This window comes from the organism of the source record quoted next (assembly GCF_019968985.1).
Source record: "MAG: Porospora cf. gigantea B chromosome Unknown PgB_NODE_287_length_23961_cov_119.841, whole genome shotgun sequence".
Lineage (NCBI taxonomy): Eukaryota > Apicomplexa > Conoidasida > Eugregarinorida > Porosporidae > Porospora > Porospora cf. gigantea B.
The window spans coordinates 1-23,961 of NW_027178886.1; the positions used below are offsets into that span (position 1 = coordinate 1).

Sequence of the window (23,961 nt, forward strand, 5' to 3'; positions counted from 1 at the left end):
CTCTTGTCGATTTCAGTCGTATTCCTCGTTACGTGGCGAGATCAAACCACTGCCCCAGCTACCTAGATACCTGGCTCAGTCATCGAGGCGGGGTGCAAGAGACACAGCTCCAGCGATGGCTCGGTGCACTTGTGCTGTACACCATGTATACACGTGTGGTGGACCTTGCCTTTCAGGACTTCCTGCCTCCTAAGGCCCTGCTCGTAAGTATTGGGTGACTCCATTACTAGGCTGTTGTGGCGCTGGCGAGGGCATTGGCAGTGGTGCTGGTATTCAGTATTGAAGAAAAGGAGGTCAGACGTCCTTGGTGAGCAGCTCGGCGCTATATCACGCAGGCTCGTCTTACTCGTGGCACTAATCTCCCAGCTAACTCTCTCTCTGTTTCGTGGCAGCGTTCACTCCATCATCTGGTATCTTCTTGAAGCCGTGGCGTTCCTGGCTGTTTCAATCGTGGCCTTCCGCTATCAAAGGTACCGAGGGCCACGAAAACTCCACCCTCTGGTTCGAGTCGCCTTAGTTCTGTGTTTTTGTTCCTCTTGGATGCTGTTGATAGCCCTGAGTGCTTACAAGTGCGGCTCCGTTCCGGTTGCCTTGCGAGAGAATGAGTTGCGCTGGGAGCGCATATCAGACTTGGTGGCGTTCCCACTCCGACAAGTCTTCTTGACTCTGCACCAGTTTCTTGACGATACGCTCCCTAACATGGTGGACAGCTACAACGCTGGCGGTTTTCAAGATTTGCTCAGATATGTGGAGCAGGCCATTTCGCAACGTATCCTGTCATGATCATAGACACGAGGCAGCATTTTCAATGAACGAAGTTACGTCTTCGGGACCTTCCACGAAGTAGGTGGCCTTTGTGGACCTTGACTCCGGATCCGTAGTGACCCAGACACCGGTGCACTGGTCTCTCCCTTCAAAGACGCCAAAGACATCCTCGTCCGTGAAGTCGTCACCAAAGAAGAACACGGGCTTGACGTTGTTCAGTTTGTCCATGAGCCACTCAACGGCGCGGCCCTTGTGCCAATCCATGGTGCTTCTCACTTCGTACAGCATTTTGCCGTCCCGCATCAAAAGATTCTTCCCGTTAATTGCTGTCTCGATCTTCGATTGAAGTTCAGCAAGCTTGGATGGGTCTACGTGTCGCCAGTGGACTGATAAAGAGTAGGTGTTGTTTTCCAATTCCACGCCAGGAATGTCTACATGCTGCAGTTCTCTTTCTACCTCTTCAAGAACTGGCACGTGTTCGGTACCCACGGAGTGCGGCTTATCCTCTCCTGGAAGGAGGATGTCGTGCCCGTGCGAACCGACTAACACCAGCTTTCGCCAAAAGGGCACGAATGTTCGCAGAGTGGCTAGTTTTCGACCGGAGACCACGCCGACCTGCGCCTTGTCTGCGAGAGACTCCAGCGCTTGCGCGGTACGGTGACTCATTCGGGCAGACATAGGATCCGACACTATTCTTGCCAGCGTACCGTCGAAGTCGAACAGAAATAAAGCGTCGGGGACAGTCTCGATGCTCAACAAACGAACAGACATTTTCTGACTTTTCCATCACGCCGCGCCCAAAATCGAGCTTTGCGCATGGGCAACTACGTCGTGTTCCCATTCACGCCTTGCACGGTGAGAGAGGACGCCCCAACGAACACAGTACACAGAGCAGATGGAACAGCTGGTGTATGTCCCCTCTGGTGACCACCAGGTTCCGTACTTCCCCAGTCTGCTGATTCCGTGCAGATCTGAGAGAGGAAGTCGGCACTGTGTCCTCTACTTTCATGGGAACTCCTGTGACATTGGTGACATGAAGGAGGAACTCAGCGTTCTCCAGGAGTTTACGAATTGTCACCTGATGGCTGTTGAGTATCCAGGCTACGGCATCACCCAAGCACATAGCAGCCCGGATCATGACGTTATTGATCGATGGGGCATCGCGGCCTTCCTCTGGCTGGTCCAACAGACCAACCTCAAGCCAGAGAACATAGTACTATTTGGCCGGTCAATTGGAACGGGTCCCGCCGCCCGGCTTGCCACTTGGGCGACTGCCAACGGATTTAGAATTGGCGGCCTGGTACTGCACTCACCGTACAAGTCAATTCACAGCGTGGTGCAAGACTACGCCTCTTCCTTTGGCAAGATTTTCGTGACCAACTACTGGGATATCGAGCAGTCCTTGGCGCAGATACAACCTAGAGTCCCTCTGTTGATATTGCACGGCCAAAACGACGAGATCATTCCTTGCTATCATGGGTTCGACCTATTCAATGGCTACTCAGGCCCCAAAGCGTGCCTGTTTCCTGAAGACTCCCCACATAACGAGTACCTCATTATTGACGACATCGCCGTGCCCTTGTCAAAGTTCCTCCGCAAGATCAGTACCTCTCGTGAGGCCCGGTTCGTACGGTTGGCTTGTCCGCCGGAATGTACAGCAGTAAGGGCCTGACGCAATTCAGACAGATTCCAGAGATGTACTTTCAAGTCCACGACCAGTGGGCTGACGTCATTCATCGAATCGACTCGCGCAAGTGGAGTCCTGGGGTTTATACGAGTCCAATAACGGAGCAAGAGGAGCCCCGCTTTGAGGAGCCAACGCCTAAATTCTCCTGGTGGTGTGGCTCGTGCTAGTACTCCTCAACTGGGGGGGGGACCTTACAGTCACGAATCAATATGTCGTAAGTCTCTTTGCCGAACTGCGTCGCAAGCGTGAGTGCCCCCTCACGATGCCCAAGCTGAACTTGCATCGACGCTTGCGAGTGTCGTACTTCTTGCCAATCAGCTCGCATATTAACGGGGACGCGCAGTCGAGCACTCCCTCAATGTCCCAGTCCCCAGATGTCAGCATTTCAGTTGCTCTACGTAGAACGCCTGTGTGAGCGCTGCGACTTTGTTTACTGGCCATCACAGCCACTCGAATATCGTTTTGCTGAATCAGATGAGCGACCATAGAAGTGGTTAAGAATGGCGGATATCCTGCTAAGGCTGATGTCAGAAACAACATCACGCGCATGTTTGCCGGTAATATAATCACGTTAATCGACGTCAATGACTGACGTTAAACCCAGTCGAATACTGAAGGCTATCAGTCGAGCAGAGACACCAATTACGGAGCTCTGTCTTGACGCAATCCGCATCAAAACGTTGTCTCCTACCGACTCCGCCGCTCTGTCACAGTAAGAGTTCGCTTCACAGCAACACAGCCACGCCCTTGATATCGAGTTCCTCGCATTGAACCAGACGAAGCTACTCAACTTCGATAACTTTCCCGTCTTCGCGAACTGTGAGTGTCTCGAGTTCCACGACAACCCTACCCTTCCCTCTGAGTTAGCAAAGATCCCTACCTTCTTTCCTCGGTTGCAGGAGTTGAGCTTGGCAGGCTGCACGAATTTGTTGGCGCTACCAGACCTGGACTTTGTGGCATTTCTGCCTGACCTTCAGATCCTCAACTTGGACCCGTGCCCATTGACGGAGATGACGCCAACCTACCGATCCCCTATATTCGAGAAGCTGCCGAATCTGTTGAAAATCGACAGACTAAATAGACAAGGCGAGGAGGTTCCATCGGATGACGAAGAGGATGAACAGGCGCAAGAATGGATCAGGGAATTCTACGACTCCGTAAAGACAGGTGACGAAATACAAGACGACCCCCATGAGTATCAACCATCACGTGGCAACTAATCTAACCTCACGAGACAGGCCGCATTTGGCGTTAAAGTCGATCACTTCATCTTGCGTAAAGTCCTTCGGTAGCCACGTGGACGTCACTTTGTCGGGTGGAATGACGCCCAGAGCCTTCCAGCTTTTGGCGACCAGCTCCGAGCATGAATAGCCTTTGCGCTCCGTGTTGTCAATTGACCGACTTCGTACGAGAGAGTGCACTGACAGATGGTAGTCCGCGCCCAGAGACTCGTCGAGGAAATTAGAGAACCCTTCGAGAGTCTCGTCAGAAAAGGGGTCATGCAGCAGCTTACGGTACATAATGGTTTCGTACGTCTTATGTAACCCCAGCTCGAAAAAGTCCTCGAGTCCGTATGCCTTGACGCCGCCATCGCCCACGCTGTCCATAAACCAAACAGCCTCCTCCTTGCGAAACAGTAGTCCCACATGATCAGCAGTGCTGGCTGTCACCACTCGCTGCAACTTGGGGATGACGTTGGGAGTCTTGAAGATCAGCACATCACCCGTACCTGCCTCTGTGAGGAGATCGCGCCAAGGCATGAGTTCCTTCGTCCAAAACTCTTCGTTCGTTGGCAGGGCAAGCTCCTCGGTCTCAGTCTTGAAGGACTGAAGGTGCTCCATGAGTGGTAGCATCTCGAAGTGACGCAGAGTTATGTCCATCCATTCGGTTCTGCCCAAACAACTCAGTCTCAATGTGACCGGATGGAAAGCGGCTTTCTCCAGCTTGTCTCGCGTGCCGCAGCAGCAGATGCTGGCCACGGTGTTAGCTGGTCCAGGCGTGTCCTTAGACGGCAGGTACGGGTCCCAGAGTGCTTCCAGCTGCAAGGGCACCTTTCTGCAATTCACAGCATACAAGGCGGTCCCCCCCCTATTTATTTGCATGGTCAGGACGTGCTCGTCAAACTGCAGCCAAAGCACCTTCGAATGGCTCTTGGAAGTTTTGACTTTGGCGAACGCCCCAGCAAACAACATCTGCGCAAATATTTTGATACAGGTGCGGTTCACAAATCACGCGTCGTCCAGCTGACCAGGCGCAACTCGACCTCTGAAGCCGTGTAGCCGCTGGTTGAACCATGAGACCACTGTGACTCCGCCCGCCGCGAGAGGCACGACGTAATAGTAGCACACCAGGCTAGACAGCACCAGCAACACAAATAGCAACACCGCCTGGCGACGTCGGTAATTTTGGGTGTCGTAGTAGGTCTGCTTCAGTTCTCTGCGTGCACATGGCTGAGAGACCCCACCCGTGAGCTTGATCCATGTGGACTCGAGCATTGCCAAGGGCGGTTGAGAGCGAATCAACTGGATTTTGTTGAATCATCACAAGGCTTGCTAGTTCCTTAAAGATAGCGTTGGCCTCCGAAACCTGGTGGTGGATTCGCACGAGACCGTCTGCAGGCTGGTTGTCCTCGCCTCCTGGGATCTCGGCATCGTACATGGACAGGGGCCTGGGGATGCCTGTGGGCGTATAGTCGCCTGACTGAGAGCGCGCGGACTCGGCAGTGGTGGACAGGGATCCCTGGGTCGACATACGCCCGAGCTGCTTATGTACGCTGTGCTGTTGTTGCGCACGCAGGAACCGGCTTTCACAGTCAGACAGCGAATGTTTCTACTGAATCAGGCTCTCATACGCTTACCAACACTCCGAAATGTGACTTCATCATTGCGAATGACACTCGTGACCGCTCTTTCACCGGGACCGACGTGGTGTCTAAACGCCACTGCCGAAGAAACGCATCTGCCTGCGACGCCAGCCGTTGAGTGTTGCTCAGCTCCGCCTCCAACTCCGAGTATGCCTCGTCGCCGTCGTCTGCCCTCACCACGTTGCACTGAGTGAACGCGGCTGCTAGATCCTACCTGGTCCTGCAGGTCTGTAAGCCGCCGCTCCAAGTCGAGTAGTTTTTCACGGAAGGCGCTCTCTGTGGGGTCGTCAGATGTCTCGTCGCCGTGCGCATGCAGCAGATCGACCGCTTCACCCTCGGCAAAGGACGGCCCCCCCGTAGTCGGAGGTGGCTCCGCTGAGAACGCGCGGTCTTGGAACGACATGATATTTGTTTTTTATGTATCTATACGCACGCAATGCCATCAAATTCCTTCAATGCGTACGACCAGAACTGAGTATGTAAGACCTTGAGTTGCCTACCTTGAATCCCGCAAAAGCACCAAATGGATTGCCTTCGCCGGAGCTGCCAACATATTGAATCATCTCTGGAAACTCCTCAACCCGTGTGACCTCTTGGTGCAAGAAACGGTCGCGGAAGACCCGAAGAGAGTCTCCGCGCCGTAATAGGACATAATGAACCCAGCGCTGCTTTGTGGGCGCCGGGTCGTCTACTGGGGGCCGGTTCATAAGGCTTGGCAACTGAAAGTTTCCACACCCAAACCACCCTCCGTTTGCGTCGCCAAACAATACAGAGAAAGGCGAGGGATTGAATATTGGCAGCTGCACAGCGACCTCGATGGTCCACTCCGGTCCCAGCTCAACTGTGTTCACCAGTTCAATACGACTCTCAGGGTCGAACGTAACGCTATGCGGTAATTCCTCCTTGGTTTTGTACAGCCATACCTTGACGTCGTGGATAGACATTGGAAGGAGGTTGCGTGAAATGGGTCGATTCACATCGAAGCATCCGGTAGAGATCGCCAACTCCTCTGCTGGAGTTACAGATGGATAAGCGTCGTGTATTAGGCGATACTTATTCAAACACGCTTGAGCCAACGACGGAAGCGGTACCGTTCGTACGTTGCCGAACACGCGCAGGTCGTTCATATACTCAGCCGTCTTCGTCTTGTAAGGCATCAAATCCATGACTGCCCGGTTGTCAGTGTTGGTGACTATTTTGTTTTGATGCTTGGAGAAGATCTCAGAATTGTCCACCTGCTCGTAGAAAGCTTCCTTCCACACTGGATGCGTACTCCTCTCCCAACCTACGGCCAAGTGGTGTGATTGCTATCGCGAGGGCGGGCGTGGGCAACATGGACCCGAGTTGCTGAGGTGTTGCCGTCTCAGGTACGTCCGGCATTATTCTGTAACGGGCAACGGGGTCCTCAACTTCGTCCCACACGTCCCACACACGATCCCAGCATTCAGACTCATTAGAATCCGATGCTTTCTGAGAATCCGATGCTTTCTGAGAATCCGACGCCTTCTGAGATTTCAGTTCGGAGGACAAAGTCTCTTCCGCAACACTCGAACTGCCCAATCCTCCAGACCGCATCTTCATGTCGCTCCAGGAAGAGGCGGCGGGGTCGACCGAGACATCGGCGGGGGCGACCACGTTGGCGTCGCGCCGAGTCAGCAGCTGATTCATCCTGGCATCATTGGGGTCGTGGGTGATCCGGACTGAGATCAACCCGTCGTACCCATCGGTGTCGGCACCGATAGCCGGGCCGTCCTTAGCAGTTTTCGGTTCGTCCGCCCCCCAGTCACTCCACGAGTCCGATGCCTTGCGCGGAGTATGGTCGTCTTCGGTAGGATCGCTTTCGTCGCTCGATGAGCACCATCCACCATCCAACGTTCCAGTCGACTTGGGCTGTCTTGATGGGGCGGAGGGTTCGGACTTATCGGTATCGACTGTCCCTCGCTGGTGAATGATCCGTCTCCGAGAAGGATCAAAGGTGTCCTTGGGCCTGCCCTGTCTAATCTCGATGATGTCATCATCTGGTCGGTGCCTCAAACGCCTGAGGGTAGCCTTCACTCTCTAGAACTACGTAAGCAAGTAAGGCTATTGAGACTCATGCAACATTACCAAGTCTGTCCGGTCGTCTCTTGTTTGCATGATTCCGTGTTTGGACCTGGCTGTTATATCCTTCTTGCTGCATTCATTCACAAGTGACAACCCACAGGAATACATCGATGATGTTGACCGAGTCGTCCCTAACCTGTGCGAAATCTTTCACTGCTTTCGATTCGAAAGCTTCGAAGCTCATCACGTCCTGGGCAGTCCAGTTTTTTACCGACATCAGCCTGAACAGTGGATAGCCCCAGCAGCAGAAGCCCAGCTCCTTCACAGACAACTCGGATACTCTGACGTGATTCCCACTTGCAAACTCACTTCTTTTCCGACAGCTTGATAAAAGCGATGGTGATGTAGTTCCATAACGTCGGTTTAGCGCGGCAATCAAAGGGAAAGTTGTACCGCTTTCCAATGCTTCTCAAAAACCGCCGCAAGTCATCTAGACGGTGCTCGGAAACCTCCATATGCCACTCTTTGCTGCCCGCAATAACCACTGGCGGTGGTGGAGGCGCGTCCAGCGGAATGTTTATAGGCAAGCAACCGTCTGTGTAGAAGTGCACCGTGGCAAACCGCGGATTCGGCTCGCCCCGGATAATATGTTCCAGTTGTGGCGCATGGATAGTCTCGCCGCGGGGGATATAGGTCGTCGCCACTTGAAACATGCAAAGTGCTCCGCCGACGAGGCACAGCAGAAATGCCGTGTTAGGACAACTGTTCATGTGCAGCGGTACGAGCGGGGGATATGGGACCGACTCCTCAGAGTCCGACTTGGCGTCGATGCCGAGGTTGACCGCCACATCCACTCGAGTCAGGGACGACTCCTCATACGCAAGCGCCTGAATTGTACCTGCAATCGGCAACCCGAGAACGGTGCCAGGCTTGATGTCGTCTACCGCCTCGTGACGTTTCGTGGCCACCACGGGATTACAAAGGGCGCTGATGATGGACTGACGGAGGGAAGACCACGTTGCAGTATCGGTGACTGGCACCGAGTTCAAAGCCAAAGGCATGATGTCCAGGTTGGGATCCGGCCTGTTGAGAACCGTCGTTGACACGCGAATGTAGAGAGATGTGAGGTAGGTCTCCAACAAAATTTCGGGAGAGTCCGGGGTCTGGCGTGGCACAGAACAAAAAGGACTCCTCACATTAACAGAGACGCACTCGAGCAAAGGAAGAGAGCTAGCAGTCGGGATAACGGCATGAACACAGCAGTCCAGGCGGGTTGCAGGGAAGGTCCTAAGGTCAGCCTGCATCTTCGCTCCGGCTCGCTCAACCACAGAATATGAGGGTGCATCAACGAGCAGCCCGTCAACGATTGACTTCGCATGCGATACAGGAGTTAGCAGACCGAAAAATAAACCCATTTAGGAAACTAGACATTTAGATTTATCAGGAAAGTTGTACAGAAAACCTGTTGCAACCTGTTCCAAACTGTTCCGACCTGTTCCGACCTGTTCCAACCTGTCCCAGCCTGTTCCAACCTGTCCCAGCCTGTTCCAGCCTGTTCCAACCTGTCCCAACCTGTTCCAACCTGTTCCAACCTGTTCCAGCCTGTTCCAACCTGTTCCAACCTGTTCCAACCAGTTCCAACCAGTTCCAACCTGTTCCAGCCTGTTCCAACCTCTTCCAACCTGTTACAACCTGTTACAACATGTTCCAACCTGTTACAACCTGTTACAACCTGTGGCGATGCTTCTGAAGATCACCAATCGCTGTGGGAAGGACAATTTACTCGAATATCGATGGAACCGCAGCAGAATCAGGTGGACGTCGGATCGCTGGTGCGCGTGTCCCGGACATCGTCCGGCCGCGCATCTCAAGTTTTCGTTCTGATCCTGGCGTCGACTTGCTGGATCGCAGGGCTGCAGTTCCTCAACAGCGGGTGGCTCTGGACTTGGCACCTGGTCGACGGCACTTCCGAAGGCAGGCACGCCCGTTTGATGGACCTCTGGAGCTCCGTCGCAGGAGTCGCCCTCCTACTGGAGGGCACTTTCTACTTTGCCGCCTTAGCAACTCGTGGCGTGGCGTTGGCTTCTGGGCGCGTCGATGTCGTACGGAGTTCTCTTTTCCGTGACCGATTGCCGCTAGTGCTGAGTCCCCACTTAGGTCGCTGGACCCTGATGCTGGTCCTTCTATCAGTGGTCTTTGCCGTTTCCAGTTTGCCAACGATTTCCATTGAAGCTGACAAGTTCGTCTGCCGTATTATGTGGAAGCCGCTGGCATCTGCAGTAGACCGCTGTATCGAGGCCGTGTCTGTTGCAATTCACCCATTCCTGTTGGCATCGGCCGTGACTGTTCTCAAACTAGGACTGCTGAATCCTCCCCCTCTGAAGTCGTTGGTTGGCAACTCGGACTTGGCCCTCATGGCACTATTCCACGTCGCAGTGCTGAGCCCGCTTAATGTTGGTCCGATGGCGGACCGTCTCAGGTCGTTGTTTCAGAGTTTAGCTGTGTGGCGCTGGAGAATACCTTTTACAAGTGAGGAGCGACTCTTAGTGTTGGTATGGGCACTTTCGTTCGCCATCCGCTGGACCCGGTGGGGCGCCGGCCCCCGAAAGTCTCGTCACCGACAATTTGCAGAGAACTATCCCCAGCTCGACTTGGAGAGGATGTGGCGGGCCAACGTCACTCGTTTCTTCGTTTTAGAAGCGCCCAAGGGCAACGGGGGACAGCAAGGACAGTACCCCCTCACGCTGCTACGCGACCGCGACGGCGACATCGCCCACGAGTTCTACGAGAGCCACGAGAACCGGTGGCTTCAAGTCCCCACTCACGAGCTGGAAGCTATCGATTGTTTTTGATGAAGAAAAGTGCATTATGACCAGCCTCAACGACACCCGTATTCTCGACCTGCCTACGCACTTCTATGTGGACACGGTTGACAGGGATGAAATGGTGAGCGTCGTGTAGTACCCAAAATAGCTCGAGGTGGCACTGCTGACCACTCGCCAAGATTTCTTGAGGGTACAGCTGGAGGCCTACAGGAAGGATATAGAGAAAACTCAGGGAGCGCTCGAAGAACTTATGGTGACTATGGACAGCGATGGCCTGGCTGTGCGTGTCGGTTCCACGTTCTTCAACTCCACGGAGGACTTCGCGTCCGAGCACCTAACGGGGATTGAAACTGGCATTGAGCAGAAGAAAGCTCTATGTGAACGTGAACTGGAAGAACTCGAGACGAAACTGACAGCTCTAAAGGCGAGGTTGTCTAATAAGTTCGGTGATGGCATTGGTTTGGACTAACGAAGAGCGTATAACTTCACTGGGAACAAAGCGGATGGGAAGTGTGTTTGATCCATCTCGAGAAGGAGCTCCGCGCCCGCTTCCTTGAATAGCCGCTTGTAGTGGTGGCTCGGCCGCATCAGACTATTGTCATCACGATCGACGTGAAATCCCATCGTGCTGTCCGTAATCACGTTTTCCTTTATCACCAGAACGCCATTCTTCTTGAGCGCGTTCAGACCGTCTTGGATAAACTTGACCAAGTCGGCGTCAGTCAGGTAGAGCACACACCACTGAGCCCAAACCACGTCATACCTTCCTTGAGGAAACTCAAATTCCTGAAGAGAGCACTCGAAAAATTCTTTCGCCTGCGGGCTGTCTACGAATTGCTTGGCCTTCTCGACGTACTTGGCGATTGGCTCGAGCAAATCCACGGTATCAAACTTCTTCAGAAGGAGTCCCTTCGACACGCGCCCAATTCCAGCGCCACAGTCCAGAGCATACCCAAAGGATGGCGGCTCCGGCAAGCGAGCCAGCTTCTCCAGGAACACGCGCGAACATACTAGGTCGGCAGGACTGAGGCTGGCATGCCCTGCGAGCACACCATCTACCGACGCGTCCATGCCTTCCCAGTAGTCCAGAGCGTGTTTGTACCACTCAGACTTATCGTCCCACAGCTGGTCGATGTCGTCGTAGCTAGTGCCTTTGGAGTCTTCGCCTCTCATCCGTAAATGCACAAAAGATGCAGACTCGAGGAAATGACCAGCCAACTGAACGACCGAAACCTGCAGGCCTTACGGGAAATCTTGACCGTTACCTCGGCCAGAAGGTCATGGTAAAGCTGGTCGGCGGACGGGAGGTTTGCGGCATCCTAAAAGGTCATGATAAAATATCTAACCTGGTCTTGGATCACACAGAAGAAACCCTGAACGAAAGCCGCACTCGAAAACTGGGACTGACTTTAACCCGAGGGACGTCTGTGATGATGATCGCGCCCGTGGACGGCTACGAAGCGATTGAGAACCCCTTTGTGACCGAGTGACATGTATGCATACAGATAAACAGAATGAGAAGGCAGTTGCTGTGGGTGGCATGGCTGGTGTCTGCTAAAGACAATGGGCCAGTCAAGGACTACGATAGAGAGGCGCTACAGGAGTTCACACAGTTCAGATTACAGCACCGCAGAACGGTTGATGGCCGGCTTTGTTCCGCTGCCTTCGCGCAGGACATGATGGTGTTCACAGACTGCACGGCTACGCGAGATCCTCAAGGAGGAACAGGCAAGGATTGGTGTTACGTCGAGCCCCAGAAACCGGAGTCAGGACCTCCAGGGTGGAACTATTGCGCCCCTGTGGTGGACTATGACTTGTTACGGCGGAAAGCGACCGAGGCTTTGTACACGAAGATCGCAGAGGTTCGAAAGATGGTGACTCGGATTGAGACCGAGACGGGTCGCCTAGAGGATGTTTTCAAGCGCTACGAAGACACGTGCACAGCGGCTCACGAGCAGGTTCATAGCCGAGTGAAGCATATTCGGAACCTGCAGTTGAAAGGGGACCACATCCTGAAGCAGATAAAAACAGCCGCCACAGAGGTTCTGGAGGCGGACCAAACGATCAGCGCGATGCAGAGTCGTCTGGAGAAGGCCGTTAAGGAGTCCTTCCAGGATCCAGCCAATTGTGCCGCCCACGACACCAGCGACGTGCTAGCAGATGGGCTTCGCGGACAGTACTTCGACAACGCCCAATTTGAAGGAGCACCTGTGGCCACGCGGATCGATGCACAGCTCGACTTCATCTGGAATGCGAGGGATCCCGTAGAGCACGTCCCTCACAAGAACTTCGCCGTGCGGTGGCAGGGGTTCATCTCAGCGCCGAGTGGCGGAAGATACCGACTGGCGTTGGAGACAGATTGTGGCGGGCGCGTGATGTTCGGAGACACGCCAGTGATTGTGGATCGCATGCCGTGGCCTCCTGCAGTGGACACTCAAGAGCTGCTCCCCGAGCCAATACCCGTGCTGCCGCCCAGCTCCCAGCGTTCGGGCATGCAGCGTCAGGTCTCAGAGCAGCCCATTGAGTTCACCGCCGGGGCCAAATACCCCATCACGGTAGAGATGATGCACAACTCCCACCTCCGGTTCGCAGACGCAGACGTCGCCTCAGTACGACTACTGTGGGAGACCCCCCATAGTGCGGGAGAGTTCGAGATGGTTCCACCCGACGCCCTTTTCTCTTCAAACCGGAAGCCATTCCTAAAAGTCTCAGGATTGGATCCCGCTGTGTTTGAAGTCGTTCGGCTACGTAACGGTATCAAGGCGTTCTCTGACGTGGAAAACCGCGTGGTGGCTGACGTTCCCACCAAGTTCAAGGGACGGACGTTTTTCCGTTACACCTCGAAACGGTTACAGGAGGGCGACCTCAGCATCAGCGTTGCTTTCAATGTACCTGCAATCCTCTACGCTGCCGTGCCCCTTAAAGGCGACGTCCCCCTCGAGCCCTGCGAACTTGACTTCCAGGTCACCGACGACTTCCTAAGCGTGTTCGACGGTGAACCGAATGTAATGTGAGTGGCTAGAATCGATCCCACACAGCGCTGTCGCATCCACTCCCATGCGCATCCTACGAGCCGGAGTGCCAACACCCAACCTGAAGATCAACGTCCGAATTAGGGGCCATGCACCTGTGATTTTCTTCGCAGAGGCTCAGAGGGAAACGCGAGGCGAGTGTGGTGGCCCGGAGCTGACTGTCTCGTCTCCTGTCGAGAAGGCCTTCAAGGAGTGCCGGGAATCCTCTTCCCAGGGCGCGGGATACACATGCATGAGCGGAGTGGGCGCCCTGCACGTCGACGAGCCTTTTGGGACCTGGCGTAGCAGCCCCGCGTCTTCTGGCGTGGGCGAGTGGTTGGAGATCACCTTCAACGGCCCCCACAGGCTCACACGGTTCAATTACTACCCGTTGGACGACCCTGCCTCCTGGCCCGCGCAGATCTCTGTGATTCCGGACGGAAAGGAGCAGGACGTGCAGGTGTTCCGAGTGGACCAAACCCACACGTTGTACCACCTAGAGTACCCGATAACCCCTGTCGTCGCCACCCGAGTGAAGTTCGTTTTTTCTGAGATGTTCTACCCTGACAACCCGACAGGCGGGTCTTTTGTTGTGAAGGGAATCAGCTGTCAGAAGGACAAGGCAACTCGCCCTGGTTTTCGGGAGCTTCCTGAGTGCGTAGAGACTCTGGCGTCCTTCCCATCATTACAGGAGGAGATCAGTGTCGGAGCAGGCTTTGACTTCATTTGTCCACAACACTGCCTTGTGTCGCCGAAGCTCTATAACGACCCGATAGTAGTGTATGGCAGGCGATCCTATTCGGTGGAGAGCCAGCTGTGTGCTGCCGCGATTCATTCGGGTGCTTGCGCCCCTGCCGAGGCGGACCCTGCCCCGGTGTCAACCCACCCCAAACAAGGATTCATGCAGTTCAGTATGTTTTCGAGCAAACCCGTTGAAAAAAAGGAACCTCAACTTGTCCCCATCAACCCCGAGGGCTGTGCACTAAAGGTTCTGGTGCGTAAAGGTCAGGAGGGATTCGAAGGTTCCCAAAGACACGGAGTGAAGTCTGCGCCACACGGACCGTCGGAATTGGCATTTGTCGTGAAGCCAGCTCAGTTGCCTCAATCGAAACTAATGGCCCCTCTGTCTCTTATGGTTCTCTTCAGCCCCCTACCAGCTATAAATGTGGAGGGAGCGATAATGGACACGGGATCCATTGTCAAGTCCCAAAGACACAACAGGCTTCGGCTATCCTACGGCTGGGCTCGCCCTGCCGATAAGGCCCTGTGTTTGACGCCGGGGGCGCTGGGAGACAAGGTCGAAACCCCGCCTGGGGTTCTATTTCCACCAGACGCCAGCCACGATGCTTGCGTGAAAGGAACTGACAACCTGTCCTGCTCGGCCAACAGCTGGCGTCTCATGGGCTTGGTGCCTGGCGACTACACTCTGGAGATAGAACTGAGCAACCCCTGTCCGAAAGTCCCAGAGTCCTTGCGGCAGGCTAACATCGGTCTACATCAAGAAGATGGAAAGAAAAGGTAGGCTAATTTTTAAGACCGTGTCACATTCCTCCAGAGGCTTTTCGAGCGTAGACAGCACCGCCTACGTTCAAGCTAACGGGCAGTCAGTAGTAAACGGAGTACCTATAGCGCCTGGAACGACCCACTGGTCTTCAAGCCGCATTCGAGTTGACGGGGAGCTGCTTCTAACGTCGCTCTGTAAGGGATCTGCAGAAGAATGCAAGACACACGCCTTCACCGTGATCACAGGACTGCGGCTGAAGCAGCTGTCACAGGACGCACCTGAAGAGAAATCAAAGTAGCTTGGTGCGCCATCTTTGATCAGTGTATGAACGAAGCTGATAGAATATTGACGGCTTTGGGGGCCGTCTTCGGTGCTGTTGCGCTCTTGTTCCTTGTGCCCATCTGCTTCCGCTGCTACGGCGGAGCTAGGAAACTCATCACCAGTGTCGAAGGTTGACTGGAAAGAGAGCCTGATGGTGGGCGGCCCCAGGCTGACCCAAAGACTGTTGAATGTGTGGATGCTGTAAAGCCATTTGAAATTTCACCGGCAGATACGTCATGGGCAGGATTTTGTGGCTTCTGCTGGGAGTGATCCACGCAATCAACTCACAAGTGTGTTGGTCGTGTTAGAACGATTCAGGCGTCAGAACAGCTTTTGGCAAGGCATGGTTCTCACGAGAAAGTGAAGCGGATACGAGATGAGGTGAGGCGCTAACACCATGCCCACCCAGATCAAAAAAACACAGCAGAATCGAGTCAGCAAGCAGATCGGCGATCTGATGAAGGACACTGGTATCTCGGCCGATACATCGAAAGATGACGCGGAAACAACCACTTCCGCACCAGACACATCAGCTCAAGACGCCAAAATACAGGATGTCGCAGACAGAGCAAAGGCTCTAGTCGGAAATGACAAGCCGGACACTCAGGAAGAGGAGAAGGAGCTAGAATCAGCGCTGCGAGATGCCAAAATACAGGACGTGGCAGACCGAGCCAAGGCTCTGGTTGGAGGTGATGAGGCATCCAGCTCTGACCAGGTTGCCCAGGCCGAAAGCGACTTGGCTGACATCGAAGACCAGCTAGCAATGGACAAGATGCAAGACGTTGCAGACCGTGCAAAGGCGATCAGCGTGCACCAGCCAGACATGGATGACGGAGAGCTCGAGAAGTTGGAGCAGGAGGCCGCTAACGCTGTGGAGCCAATAAAGAAGCAGATGATACAGGAGGAAGACAAAGCAGGGTGCATAGCCACCAAGATGAAGAAAATCGCAGACGTCACTGACAGAGCCAAGGCTTTGAAGATCGCCACGATGCAATCACAACTGTCGAACGATCAACTGTCAGCGGATGAGGATGAGTTAGCGAAGTTGGAATGTGAATTGGACGACGACAAGAAGGCGGACGAGGGCCTTAAGCATGCTGAAGAACTACCCGACCCAGGCCTGACCGAAGAGAAGGCGGTCGACCAGGCGGAGACCAGCAAGATGGAAGGTGCGATGAAGGCTGCCGAAACCCTCACTGATGAGCAGATCAAGCAAGAGGAATGCGACAAGCTGGCTGCCATGAGCGGTTTCCTGTCGGGTGGTGCAGGCCTTGTCAGCGAGAATATGAGCCCTGAGCTCAAGAAACGGATGCAGAAGCTGCAGAGTCAGCTTAGCAGCGCTGTCACCACGAAGGAAAAAATGGCCATCCTAGGTGCCGCTGCAGAGCAAAGTGCTCAGCAAGCCAAAACCCAACTGGAATCTGCAACGGAGGATGGGAAGGATCTCAAACAGAAGATTCAGGCTGCTAAAGTCCTAACTGAACAGGCCAACTCCAACGCGGCAGCGACAGACGAATCTCTCAAGAAGTCTCGGAAAAAGATGAAGGTCTTGGGTGAAAAGATGAAGGAGAAGTCGGCAGACCTCCAAAAGACAAAGCTTGCCCAGTCAATGGCCAATCAAAACGCGAAACTCAAGGAAAAGGCGGCAACTAAGGCGCACGTCCAGTCCAAGCTCGACACTGCTGCCGCGCCGAGCATGATATCGTACCTTCAATCGAAGGCCAGTGCCATGTTCATGAGCCTTCCCGGAATTCACATGCCTGGAACGAAGCCAGCTGAGCCAGCAAAGGAGGAAAAGAAAGCAGGCACCCCACCCGACCCAGCCTCTAAGACGGAGGATGCTGCGGACGCCATGAAGAGCGACGCTGAGGCAGCTAGAATCGTTGCGCGTCAAGCGGCCCGCAAGCTGTCTGATGCCAAGAAGACAGCCGATAAGTTGGCAGATGTGGCGGACGACACGAAGAAGCAGCTAGACGCCCAATCGAAAAGTGCCAAGAAGGCTAGAGCGGAGTTAAAGCAGTCGCTTGACGACGAGAACCAGGCCACCCAGGACTTAGGTAACTCAGCCACTGGCGGTTAATGCAGGAAACGTCAAGAAGGCAATGGCTGATGCAGCCACCAGCGCTCAGGCGAGTAAGGTTGAGCAGGACATGCTGAAGTCTCTGGTTCAAAAGCAAATCGACTTGGGATGTGACAGTGAGGGTAGCTAGAGGGCGCAACACAGTTGCAGAAGCTAAACAGGCAGAGAAAACCCTGAAAGAAGCAGAAGCGGAGTTGCCGCCACCGAAGGAATTGGAGAAGCAGGCGAGGAAGGAAGACAGCGAGACAGCCGCATGCTCTGACACAGAAGTCGAAATTGAGGAGGCTCAGAAAGCTGAGACCAAGGAGAAGGCTAAGGAAGACTGTCTTGACGCCCAGTTGAAGAAGGACAAGGAGGCGCTGGGCAACGAAAACGATGACCCTTGCGCCGAGCCAGCCCCCTCGTGTATGTGCTGTGATGAGCTGTACGCGCATCATGAGGAGCACGCGAAGCAGAAGGGCAAGGAAGATGCGGTGAAGAAAGCTGACAAGAAGTTGGAGGCGACCCAAAATGCTAAGAAGCAACAAGAAGCTGCGGCTGAGATAGCGGCCGCAAACCCTGAGCTGGTCACCCCTCCCAGCCCCATGCCACAGCCGACGCTTGCTTGCCCGCCAGAGAAACCCTCAGAGAAACCCACAGAGGTCAAGCCAGACTCCAAGGAGTCCACCACCACAACAGCGAAGCCTTCGTGATCACAAATCCGGTGGCAACCTCATATCCTCCATAGACTTCGCTTCGCCGCAAAAGATGACAGACACGCCTTCAGTCCACCTAGTAGCGACCAGCGCGCGCAGTTCCACGTTGCGGTCGTCAGGGCACGCAGAGTGCCGCAAACGGTAGCGGCTCAGGGGGTGACGCTGGTCCAGGCCGTCGTAGAGAAGAATGTCCCACTCCTCTGGCGGTAGGGAAGTCAGCTGATTGGGGTGCGTTTTCACGTGCCGACGAACGCAGTAGTTCATGAAATCTGATCTCAGAAGTAGGTTATCTTCCACAATACCCCAGTCAAAGGCATGAAGTCCGAGTTTGTTGATTAGAAGCTGCACCTGGTCGGACCCCAGCATGCCTGAACGCGCGCTATCGAACTGGTCGAAGGCCTTCAGACCCCAATCTCGTGCGTGCAAGACGCCAAAATCGTCGTTCAGGCGGATATCGACGCCAAGGAAGGTCGAGTAGTGGGAAGCCTTGGCTAAAACCCACAGCGGAAAGAACGGGCACTTGAAGTAAGAGCCGACTTCTGCCAGTAGCTGCGTCTCGACATCTGCGAGTAGTCCGACACAAGTTCGCCGTCCGATGCCGCTGGCTCATATTTTTCGGGAGCACCCACTGCAACGTTAGATTCTCTTCCTGTCGACCGGACTCAGCCAGAAACTGGCGACTGTCATTGAAAATGTTGGAAACTGCTCTCCCTGTGAGCAGGAGGTTCACCATTTCCTGGGAGCAGTGCCCAAATGTTCGAATGAGATAGCCGTCCCCAAAGCAGTCCATATCCTCTCGCATCTGAGTAATACCTGTTGTTAGCGAGACTGAAATTAGGAACGACAGCAGTGCGGTCGGCGATTCCAGGAATTGCTCGCTATGCTGCGTGTAGAACCTGCGAGCGTCCTCCTCTGTGGGTAAGTTGGTGTACTCAACCTCGAAGTTATCGCGGTAGGCTGTCTCATCCGGGGCGACGACGGGGAGGACGCGACAGACTACAAAGTGTGGAGAGCGCTTACATTGAGTTAAGATGGATACCAGAGCCTCTATCAAGGCACGCCTCACGACCTGGATGCATGGTCGCAGGCGGAGCTTGGTCACCCACTCCTCATCAGTGGCCAGTTCTGCAATCCCCCGATGAAAAGAAGGAAGTCGACACTGCTCCTCGCAACCAAACCACAGCCACCTAAGTAACCACACCTGAACGGCTGCCAGCAGGCCGCAAGGGCCACTATGGAGTTGCAGCAGGCCCCAGGAAGGGAAGTCGTAAAAAAGGAACGGGTGGCTGAACCACCGAGCGTGATCTCGTGGAGAGCACTCGTGTGAGAACACGGCTTCGAACAGCTTTGCTGCGATCTCTGGGGACACCCTGCCGCGGTCAATGACCTCTGGCAGCGACGGGTCCGTCTCCACGGCTGTCGCGCACTCCCTGAAGGTGTCGCAGTGCTGACATCGGACATTAGGGTCACAGCTGGTGTCGCTGCTCACTATGAAATCTGTCCGACCAACGACCGCGAGTAAAGGTTCTATTACAGCACGCTCGACGATACAGGAGATGAATGGCAGCGGCTCCGTCTGCTTCTCCTCGGCAGTGAGCCGCACAGATTCCAATTTCGCTCGGAGCATATCATCTTCCATATTGAGTCGATTTTAGATGCATCTAATGCGACTGCGAGTTAAAATCAAGAGGCCTTCGCCTGAATCAACTTTTCACGAATGCTCTTGAACTTCGCAAGACACTCCTTCGACGTTTTGCCAGCCACTTCCTTACCGATTGACTGCCATCGCTCTTTCGCCGGCATGGTGTTGGGGAACTTTTGCAGGGCCTTCACCAAAGCAGCCTGCTGCTCCGCGCTCCAACCGTCATCGTTTTCCGCCACGCCGCGTACGTCTAGCGGCGAGTCAATCTTCTTGAGGCTGTTCTTGTTCTCTTCGACGAACTGTTGCATCGTGTTCTTGCTTAGCTTGGCAGAAACGGCCTTCAACGACGAGCCTTCAGAGAGCTGCCGAGACTTCTTGATGACGTCTTCGACAGTCTTAGTGCGAATCATGTTAGCCACGAGTTTCCATCTGTTCGGGGTGCCACCAGGAAACTTGGAGAAGCCCTTGGCAAGCAGCGCTAGCTCTGCTGGCGTCCACTCGTCACTGGCCTGCACTCTTCGAGACTCCAGCTCCTTGTTGCCGCCCACGGCATGCTTTCGGCGGAACTCCTCTGCTCGTTGGCGCTTCTCCTCCTCTAACTGGTTCTTAATCTGATCGACGCGATCCTTAAGAACGTGGAATACTGTTTCCACTCCAAGCTTCTCAGCCTGTTTCTCCAGCTCCACAGCGAACTCCAAGGCCTCCTCTCGGCCAAGGAACCGAAACATGCTTTCCAAGTCCACAGGATGCAGCTCATCGGCCGTCAAAAAAGCGCCACGGACAGCTTCAGCGCGCTCGGTCAACTTCGCCCCCTCCTGGGCCTTCAGGGCAGCTACTTGGCGTTTCTCCCGCTCAGCAGCTAGAGCTTGTTGGCGGGCCTCCACCTCAGCGCGTTTCTTCTCTTCAATAGCGCGTTTCTCTTTCTGCTGCCTGTCCTCGGCCTCTCGCTGCCGAGCCTCCTTGATTGCACGCAGCCTAGCAGCTTCCTCCGCCTTCTGCTTGCGAATGCGAGGGTCCATCTTGTGCGCCAGGTCTACAAGCTTCCTTACACGCGCATGCTCTGCTTTCTCATACTTCTGGCGAATCGCTTTATTCTCCAGCTCCATCCAGCGTCTTTCCTCGCGGCACTCCGCTTCCGTCAGATCGTATTCGTCGTGAATCGAGAAGTCCCTCCACGACTGAAACATCATCCAGAAGTCGTAGAATTTCTTAGTCTCTTCAGTTGTGGACTCCTCTGTGCCCAGCGACGGAACCGGTCGATACACGGAAAACCGTGCATTGGAGTCGAAGAGCGGTCCAAAGATGTCAAAGAAGGTGGTGTCGTTGATGGTCTTCATCTTGGGCATCGATTCGTCGAAGGGCAAGTTGGAGTCATACTGCTTCCGAGTGGCGATGTCGGAGAGCCACTCATAAGCAAGCTGGATCGCCAAAAATTTCTGCTTCAGCTCCTCGTCCTCGGACCCGTCTTGCTTGTCGGGGTGATACTTCAACGCGAGTCGGCGATAGGCCCTCCTGATGTCGTCCATCGTCGAGGTGGGGTCCACCTCCAGGGTCTCGTAGAGCGTTTCCTCTCTGTCAACGACCTCCTTCAGTTTGGACGCGCCTATCTGCGCGCGAGCCTTGTCACGGGTACACTTCTCGAAAACGGGATCGTCGGAAGTAGGGGTCGAGTCGAAACTTCTCTCCTCCACAGAGCGCCGGCGCTCACCTACAGTCGACAAGGCCTTTGCGTGAAAGGCTCGCCCAGCGGGTTCAAGTCGCACACCAGGTACAAGGCTGAAGCCAGACAAGACTTCGGCGGGACCACCGAACGAAAGCGGAAGCGCGAGCATGTCTGGAAAAATCGGAAATTCTTACATGCGTAGTGCTGTATTACAGTTCAAACACACATCTGTCAGTCACACGTGTTTCGTGACAAATCATATGATTCGCATAGCGCTTTGTTTAGTCCCCGCCCTGGGGCAAAATCTGGGCATCCATGCAAACGGAGACAACGCCGTGTTTTGGCTCGGGAGCATGGTTGCAATCGACTACCCATACAGCTGCCGATGCGATAGCAGCACGTACGAGGTCTGGTTGGCTGAGCATAACCTAGATGTGGGCGGACATACGACTTGACACAGGCAAAAAACCCTCAGACGTGGGATTTGACAGACAAGACCAAGAGCACAGTCAGTTGCGGGGGAAAGATTAACACTGCTATCTTCAGTGGGGGCAAGATCAAGAGCTATTGCGACACGTACCTAGAAGCACTCACCCGCCTAAGCGCAGAGCACGATTGGTGGCGATACTAGCACTCCTTTAGGTCCTCCATCACACCATACAGAACTCGAATCGACGTATCGTCGGGGGACCTACTGCCGGAGCCTAGCTTATCAAAGAGGTCCCTGAACACAAGCTGTTCCCGCTTGTTTACTGCATTGCTAGAATCCTCTACGTATTCTTTGATCTTCAGTACGAATGAGCTCAGCTCGTCGGTCCTGCTAAAATCGAAGCACAGGAGAAACTCTGTGATCGAGTCCGCCAGGAAAGATCGCAACCGTGGGTCCACCGAATGATTGGTGTAGGAATCCCAAAGCGTCACGATGACTGGCGAAATAGCCTTCCTAGGGAGCACCTTCGACACGAGCGCACAGGCAACACACTTCGCCACGCAAATGAGCCGCTTTCTGTGCCTGAGTTGCAGCTCCACCAACTTCTCGTGCTCCAGATCCACCTCCATTGTCATGATGCTCTGGACTAGGCTCTCAAAAGCCAACTGAAAGGCGGTGAGGAACCGTCGTTTGAAGTTCTGGACCGCTGTCTCGTCCGTTCCGGAACGAACACCTAACTTGTGAACCAGGGCGAGATACAAGGGCACCATCTCATGCTGGTTAAACGCAGCCGATATGAGGAAGTCTAGAAGGAAATCGACGTCGCCGCTGACGACGATAAGGTCCTGGATCTTGTTGTATATGCGAGCTACATTCGTGCGAGATAGCTGCGTGACAGGTGAGATGTCGGCCTACTTTGTTGAGGGTCGCCCTGATCTTCTTGTGCCTCAGCTCGTCGTCCATCAGCTTCGGATCAACAATGGCCGGCGGTGCTGATGACCTTACGGGCCCGGAAACTGGCGAGCGTCCTGCCTGTCGTTGCTTGGGCCTGTCTCTGTTATTGTTTACTCGGGGCTTCTGTGGCTTCGAGGGTTTACTACGAGCGAAAGAGTCCTCACGACTCATGCCGTTCCGAGAATTGATCGGACTTTGAGGCCAGGCCGTGGACTGGGTGAAGGAACTATCTGACATGATTGGTGGGCGATTCTTGAACAACTCTTGAGCGTACTCGTCGTCATTTGGTACAGCTCGACGGTACCTCAATAAGGCAACGACACCTAGCTCTGTAAGTTGTGCAGATTCGCAGGTTTCCACCTTTCCTTGAGGAGAAATCACAGGGGACAGTTTCACGTCAACGGGGCGTCCAGGTGACTCGACTACCTTGGGAACCGCCGTTAAGGGTATAACTGGTTCAGGTATGATCTCGAGCCGCACAGGCGCCTCCAGCGCTGGCACGTTCAGTTCAGTCGGCTTACCAGCTTCAGGCGGCTTACCAGCTTCAGTCGGCTTACTGGCTTCAGTTGGCTTTCTAGTTTCAGTTGGCTTAGTAGCTTCAGTTGGCTTTCTGGCTTCAGTTGGCTTTCTTGCTTCAGTTGGCTTTCTTGCTTCAGTCGGCTTTCTGGCCTCAGTAGCATCAGTCGGCTTTCTGGCCTCAGTAGCATCAGTCGGCCTCGAAGCTTCAGTCGGCATCGAAGCTTCAGTCGGCATCGTAGCTTCGGCAGGTACGGTCGACGTAGTAGGTTCGGCAGACCTGGGGACTTCCACCATCGCAGGTCTTTCAAAGTCGTACACGACGTTCGCGATTCGATAACGATCCAGGCGTTCGCGTTCATCCTTCTCAAGTCGATACAATGAGGGTTGCATTTTTTCGGGGACCGCGGCCTCCATCGGCAGCGGAGTTACGACTGGCTCTAGAGGAGGATAAAACGTCGGGGGTATTGGAGAGTACATGGGAGGAGGGAGGGAAACCGCAGGCTGTGGAGGCGGCTGGACCGTTGGCGTAGGGGGATGTCTTTTCTGGCCTCTTCCGCCTGAAAACTCCTTCCCCCCCCGACTTGGGAACCTGTCACGGTCTCGACCGGAGCTGACCTCCGGATTGCAATCATCTCGCCTGAAGCTCCTATTGGGGGCTTTCTCTGGCGCGAAGTTGCGGTGTTTCTCAAACTGTTCGCTGCGAGGCTCTTTAGGCCTCTGTAGCCTCTCGCGTTGTTTCTCCTTCCGAGGTACAGGAGTATCGTCCTTGGCCGCACCAACAATGGCTGCACCACTCCGCTTCATCCAACAATTCTTAGCACTCGGTACCGGTGTCTCGACAGAGACATCTCGACTCTCATCGAAGCTGCTGCCAGGTACAAACTCATTTGCAGATGTGTTCCAATCGCTGGGATCTGTGGATTTGCCGCCGTGATAAGCAGCGCGCGTAGGCTCAAACG

At 54.5% G+C, this 23,961-nt stretch overlaps 14 protein-coding genes across 24 annotated transcripts; 5 read left to right on the plus strand and 9 right to left on the minus strand.

Annotated features, from left to right (window-relative positions):
- Nucleotides 1–540: 540 nt before the first annotated feature.
- Nucleotides 541–783, plus strand: KVP17_003082 (uncharacterized protein; the record flags this gene model as incomplete). Its single annotated transcript, XM_068519973.1, has 1 exon — nucleotides 541–783. The coding sequence occupies one exon, from the start codon at nucleotides 541–543 to the stop codon at nucleotides 781–783; it is 243 nt and encodes an 80-aa protein (XP_068375896.1).
- On the minus strand, nucleotides 784–1,536 carry KVP17_003074 (uncharacterized protein; the record flags this gene model as incomplete). Its single annotated transcript, XM_068519956.1, has 1 exon — nucleotides 784–1,536. The coding sequence occupies one exon, from the start codon at nucleotides 1,534–1,536 to the stop codon at nucleotides 784–786; it is 753 nt and encodes a 250-aa protein (XP_068375880.1).
- A 45-nt stretch (nucleotides 1,537–1,581) lies between these two features.
- On the plus strand, nucleotides 1,582–2,551 carry KVP17_003078 (uncharacterized protein; the record flags this gene model as incomplete). Of its 2 annotated transcripts, XM_068519967.1 has the most annotated exons (3): nucleotides 1,582–1,620; nucleotides 1,649–2,417; nucleotides 2,448–2,551. In XM_068519967.1, the coding sequence occupies 3 exons, from the start codon at nucleotides 1,582–1,584 to the stop codon at nucleotides 2,549–2,551; spliced, it is 912 nt and encodes a 303-aa protein (XP_068375890.1). The 2 variants fall into 2 exon arrangements, with proteins under 2 accessions (XP_068375890.1, XP_068375889.1); XM_068519966.1 differs by lacking the exons at nucleotides 1,582–1,620; nucleotides 2,448–2,551 and having other exon boundaries at nucleotides 1,799–2,437.
- A 64-nt stretch (nucleotides 2,552–2,615) lies between these two features.
- KVP17_005285 (uncharacterized protein) lies at nucleotides 2,616–3,001 on the minus strand (the record flags this gene model as incomplete). Its single annotated transcript, XM_068515090.1, has 2 exons — nucleotides 2,616–2,684; nucleotides 2,714–3,001. 2 exons carry the CDS (start codon nucleotides 2,999–3,001, stop codon nucleotides 2,616–2,618), a joined length of 357 nt encoding a protein of 118 aa, XP_068375902.1.
- Nucleotides 3,002–3,657: 656 nt separating this feature from the next.
- KVP17_003081 (uncharacterized protein) lies at nucleotides 3,658–4,644 on the minus strand (the record flags this gene model as incomplete). Its single annotated transcript, XM_068519972.1, has 1 exon — nucleotides 3,658–4,644. One exon carries the CDS (start codon nucleotides 4,642–4,644, stop codon nucleotides 3,658–3,660), a length of 987 nt encoding a protein of 328 aa, XP_068375895.1.
- Nucleotides 4,645–4,680: 36 nt separating this feature from the next.
- Nucleotides 4,681–5,718, minus strand: KVP17_003076 (uncharacterized protein; the record flags this gene model as incomplete). Of its 2 annotated transcripts, XM_068519961.1 has the most annotated exons (4): nucleotides 4,681–4,888; nucleotides 4,917–5,281; nucleotides 5,310–5,501; nucleotides 5,530–5,718. In XM_068519961.1, 4 exons carry the CDS (start codon nucleotides 5,716–5,718, stop codon nucleotides 4,681–4,683), a joined length of 954 nt encoding a protein of 317 aa, XP_068375884.1. The 2 variants fall into 2 exon arrangements, with proteins under 2 accessions (XP_068375884.1, XP_068375883.1); XM_068519960.1 differs by lacking the exons at nucleotides 5,310–5,501; nucleotides 5,530–5,718 and having other exon boundaries at nucleotides 4,681–4,947.
- A 20-nt stretch (nucleotides 5,719–5,738) lies between these two features.
- Nucleotides 5,739–8,773, minus strand: KVP17_003085 (uncharacterized protein; the record flags this gene model as incomplete). 3 transcript variants are annotated; one of them, XM_068519984.1, is made up of 6 exons in its annotated part: nucleotides 5,739–5,786; nucleotides 5,816–6,576; nucleotides 6,605–7,353; nucleotides 7,408–7,488; nucleotides 7,517–7,699; nucleotides 7,728–8,773. In XM_068519984.1, the coding sequence occupies 6 exons, from the start codon at nucleotides 8,771–8,773 to the stop codon at nucleotides 5,739–5,741; spliced, it is 2,868 nt and encodes a 955-aa protein (XP_068375901.1).
- Nucleotides 8,774–9,151: 378 nt separating this feature from the next.
- KVP17_003084 (uncharacterized protein) lies at nucleotides 9,152–10,210 on the plus strand (the record flags this gene model as incomplete). The annotated part of the gene is made up of 1 exon (XM_068519975.1): nucleotides 9,152–10,210. One exon carries the CDS (start codon nucleotides 9,152–9,154, stop codon nucleotides 10,208–10,210), a length of 1,059 nt encoding a protein of 352 aa, XP_068375898.1.
- A 438-nt stretch (nucleotides 10,211–10,648) lies between these two features.
- KVP17_003073 (uncharacterized protein) lies at nucleotides 10,649–11,356 on the minus strand (the record flags this gene model as incomplete). The annotated part of the gene is made up of 1 exon (XM_068519955.1): nucleotides 10,649–11,356. One exon carries the CDS (start codon nucleotides 11,354–11,356, stop codon nucleotides 10,649–10,651), a length of 708 nt encoding a protein of 235 aa, XP_068375879.1.
- A 17-nt stretch (nucleotides 11,357–11,373) lies between these two features.
- On the plus strand, nucleotides 11,374–14,996 carry KVP17_003077 (uncharacterized protein; the record flags this gene model as incomplete). 4 transcript variants are annotated; one of them, XM_068519963.1, is made up of 3 exons in its annotated part: nucleotides 11,464–11,661; nucleotides 11,689–13,193; nucleotides 13,222–14,716. In XM_068519963.1, the coding sequence occupies 3 exons, from the start codon at nucleotides 11,464–11,466 to the stop codon at nucleotides 14,714–14,716; spliced, it is 3,198 nt and encodes a 1,065-aa protein (XP_068375886.1). The 4 variants fall into 4 exon arrangements, with proteins under 4 accessions (XP_068375888.1, XP_068375886.1, XP_068375885.1 ...); XM_068519964.1 differs by lacking the exons at nucleotides 11,464–11,661; nucleotides 11,689–13,193 and adding an exon at nucleotides 14,750–14,996 and having other exon boundaries at nucleotides 13,241–14,712; XM_068519965.1 differs by lacking the exons at nucleotides 11,689–13,193; nucleotides 13,222–14,716 and having other exon boundaries at nucleotides 11,374–11,673.
- Nucleotides 14,997–15,255: 259 nt separating this feature from the next.
- On the plus strand, nucleotides 15,256–17,791 carry KVP17_003080 (uncharacterized protein; the record flags this gene model as incomplete). Of its 3 annotated transcripts, XM_068519970.1 has the most annotated exons (5): nucleotides 15,256–15,309; nucleotides 15,338–15,400; nucleotides 15,429–17,076; nucleotides 17,105–17,215; nucleotides 17,244–17,791. In XM_068519970.1, the coding sequence occupies 5 exons, from the start codon at nucleotides 15,256–15,258 to the stop codon at nucleotides 17,789–17,791; spliced, it is 2,424 nt and encodes an 807-aa protein (XP_068375893.1). The 3 variants fall into 3 exon arrangements, with proteins under 3 accessions (XP_068375893.1, XP_068375894.1, XP_068375892.1); XM_068519969.1 differs by lacking the exons at nucleotides 15,256–15,309; nucleotides 15,338–15,400; nucleotides 15,429–17,076 and having other exon boundaries at nucleotides 17,122–17,215; nucleotides 17,250–17,791; XM_068519971.1 differs by lacking the exons at nucleotides 15,256–15,309; nucleotides 15,338–15,400; nucleotides 17,105–17,215; nucleotides 17,244–17,791 and having other exon boundaries at nucleotides 15,417–17,099.
- KVP17_003075 (uncharacterized protein) lies at nucleotides 17,792–19,433 on the minus strand (the record flags this gene model as incomplete). 2 transcript variants are annotated; one of them, XM_068519959.1, is made up of 3 exons in its annotated part: nucleotides 17,812–17,818; nucleotides 17,871–18,395; nucleotides 18,424–19,433. In XM_068519959.1, 3 exons carry the CDS (start codon nucleotides 19,431–19,433, stop codon nucleotides 17,812–17,814), a joined length of 1,542 nt encoding a protein of 513 aa, XP_068375882.1.
- Nucleotides 19,434–19,477: 44 nt separating this feature from the next.
- On the minus strand, nucleotides 19,478–21,268 carry KVP17_003083 (uncharacterized protein; the record flags this gene model as incomplete). Its single annotated transcript, XM_068519974.1, has 1 exon — nucleotides 19,478–21,268. The coding sequence occupies one exon, from the start codon at nucleotides 21,266–21,268 to the stop codon at nucleotides 19,478–19,480; it is 1,791 nt and encodes a 596-aa protein (XP_068375897.1).
- Nucleotides 21,269–21,726: 458 nt separating this feature from the next.
- Nucleotides 21,727–23,806, minus strand: KVP17_003079 (uncharacterized protein; the record flags this gene model as incomplete). Its single annotated transcript, XM_068519968.1, has 2 exons — nucleotides 21,727–22,416; nucleotides 22,445–23,806. The coding sequence occupies 2 exons, from the start codon at nucleotides 23,804–23,806 to the stop codon at nucleotides 21,727–21,729; spliced, it is 2,052 nt and encodes a 683-aa protein (XP_068375891.1).
- Between the last annotated feature and the right edge of the window lie 155 nt (nucleotides 23,807–23,961).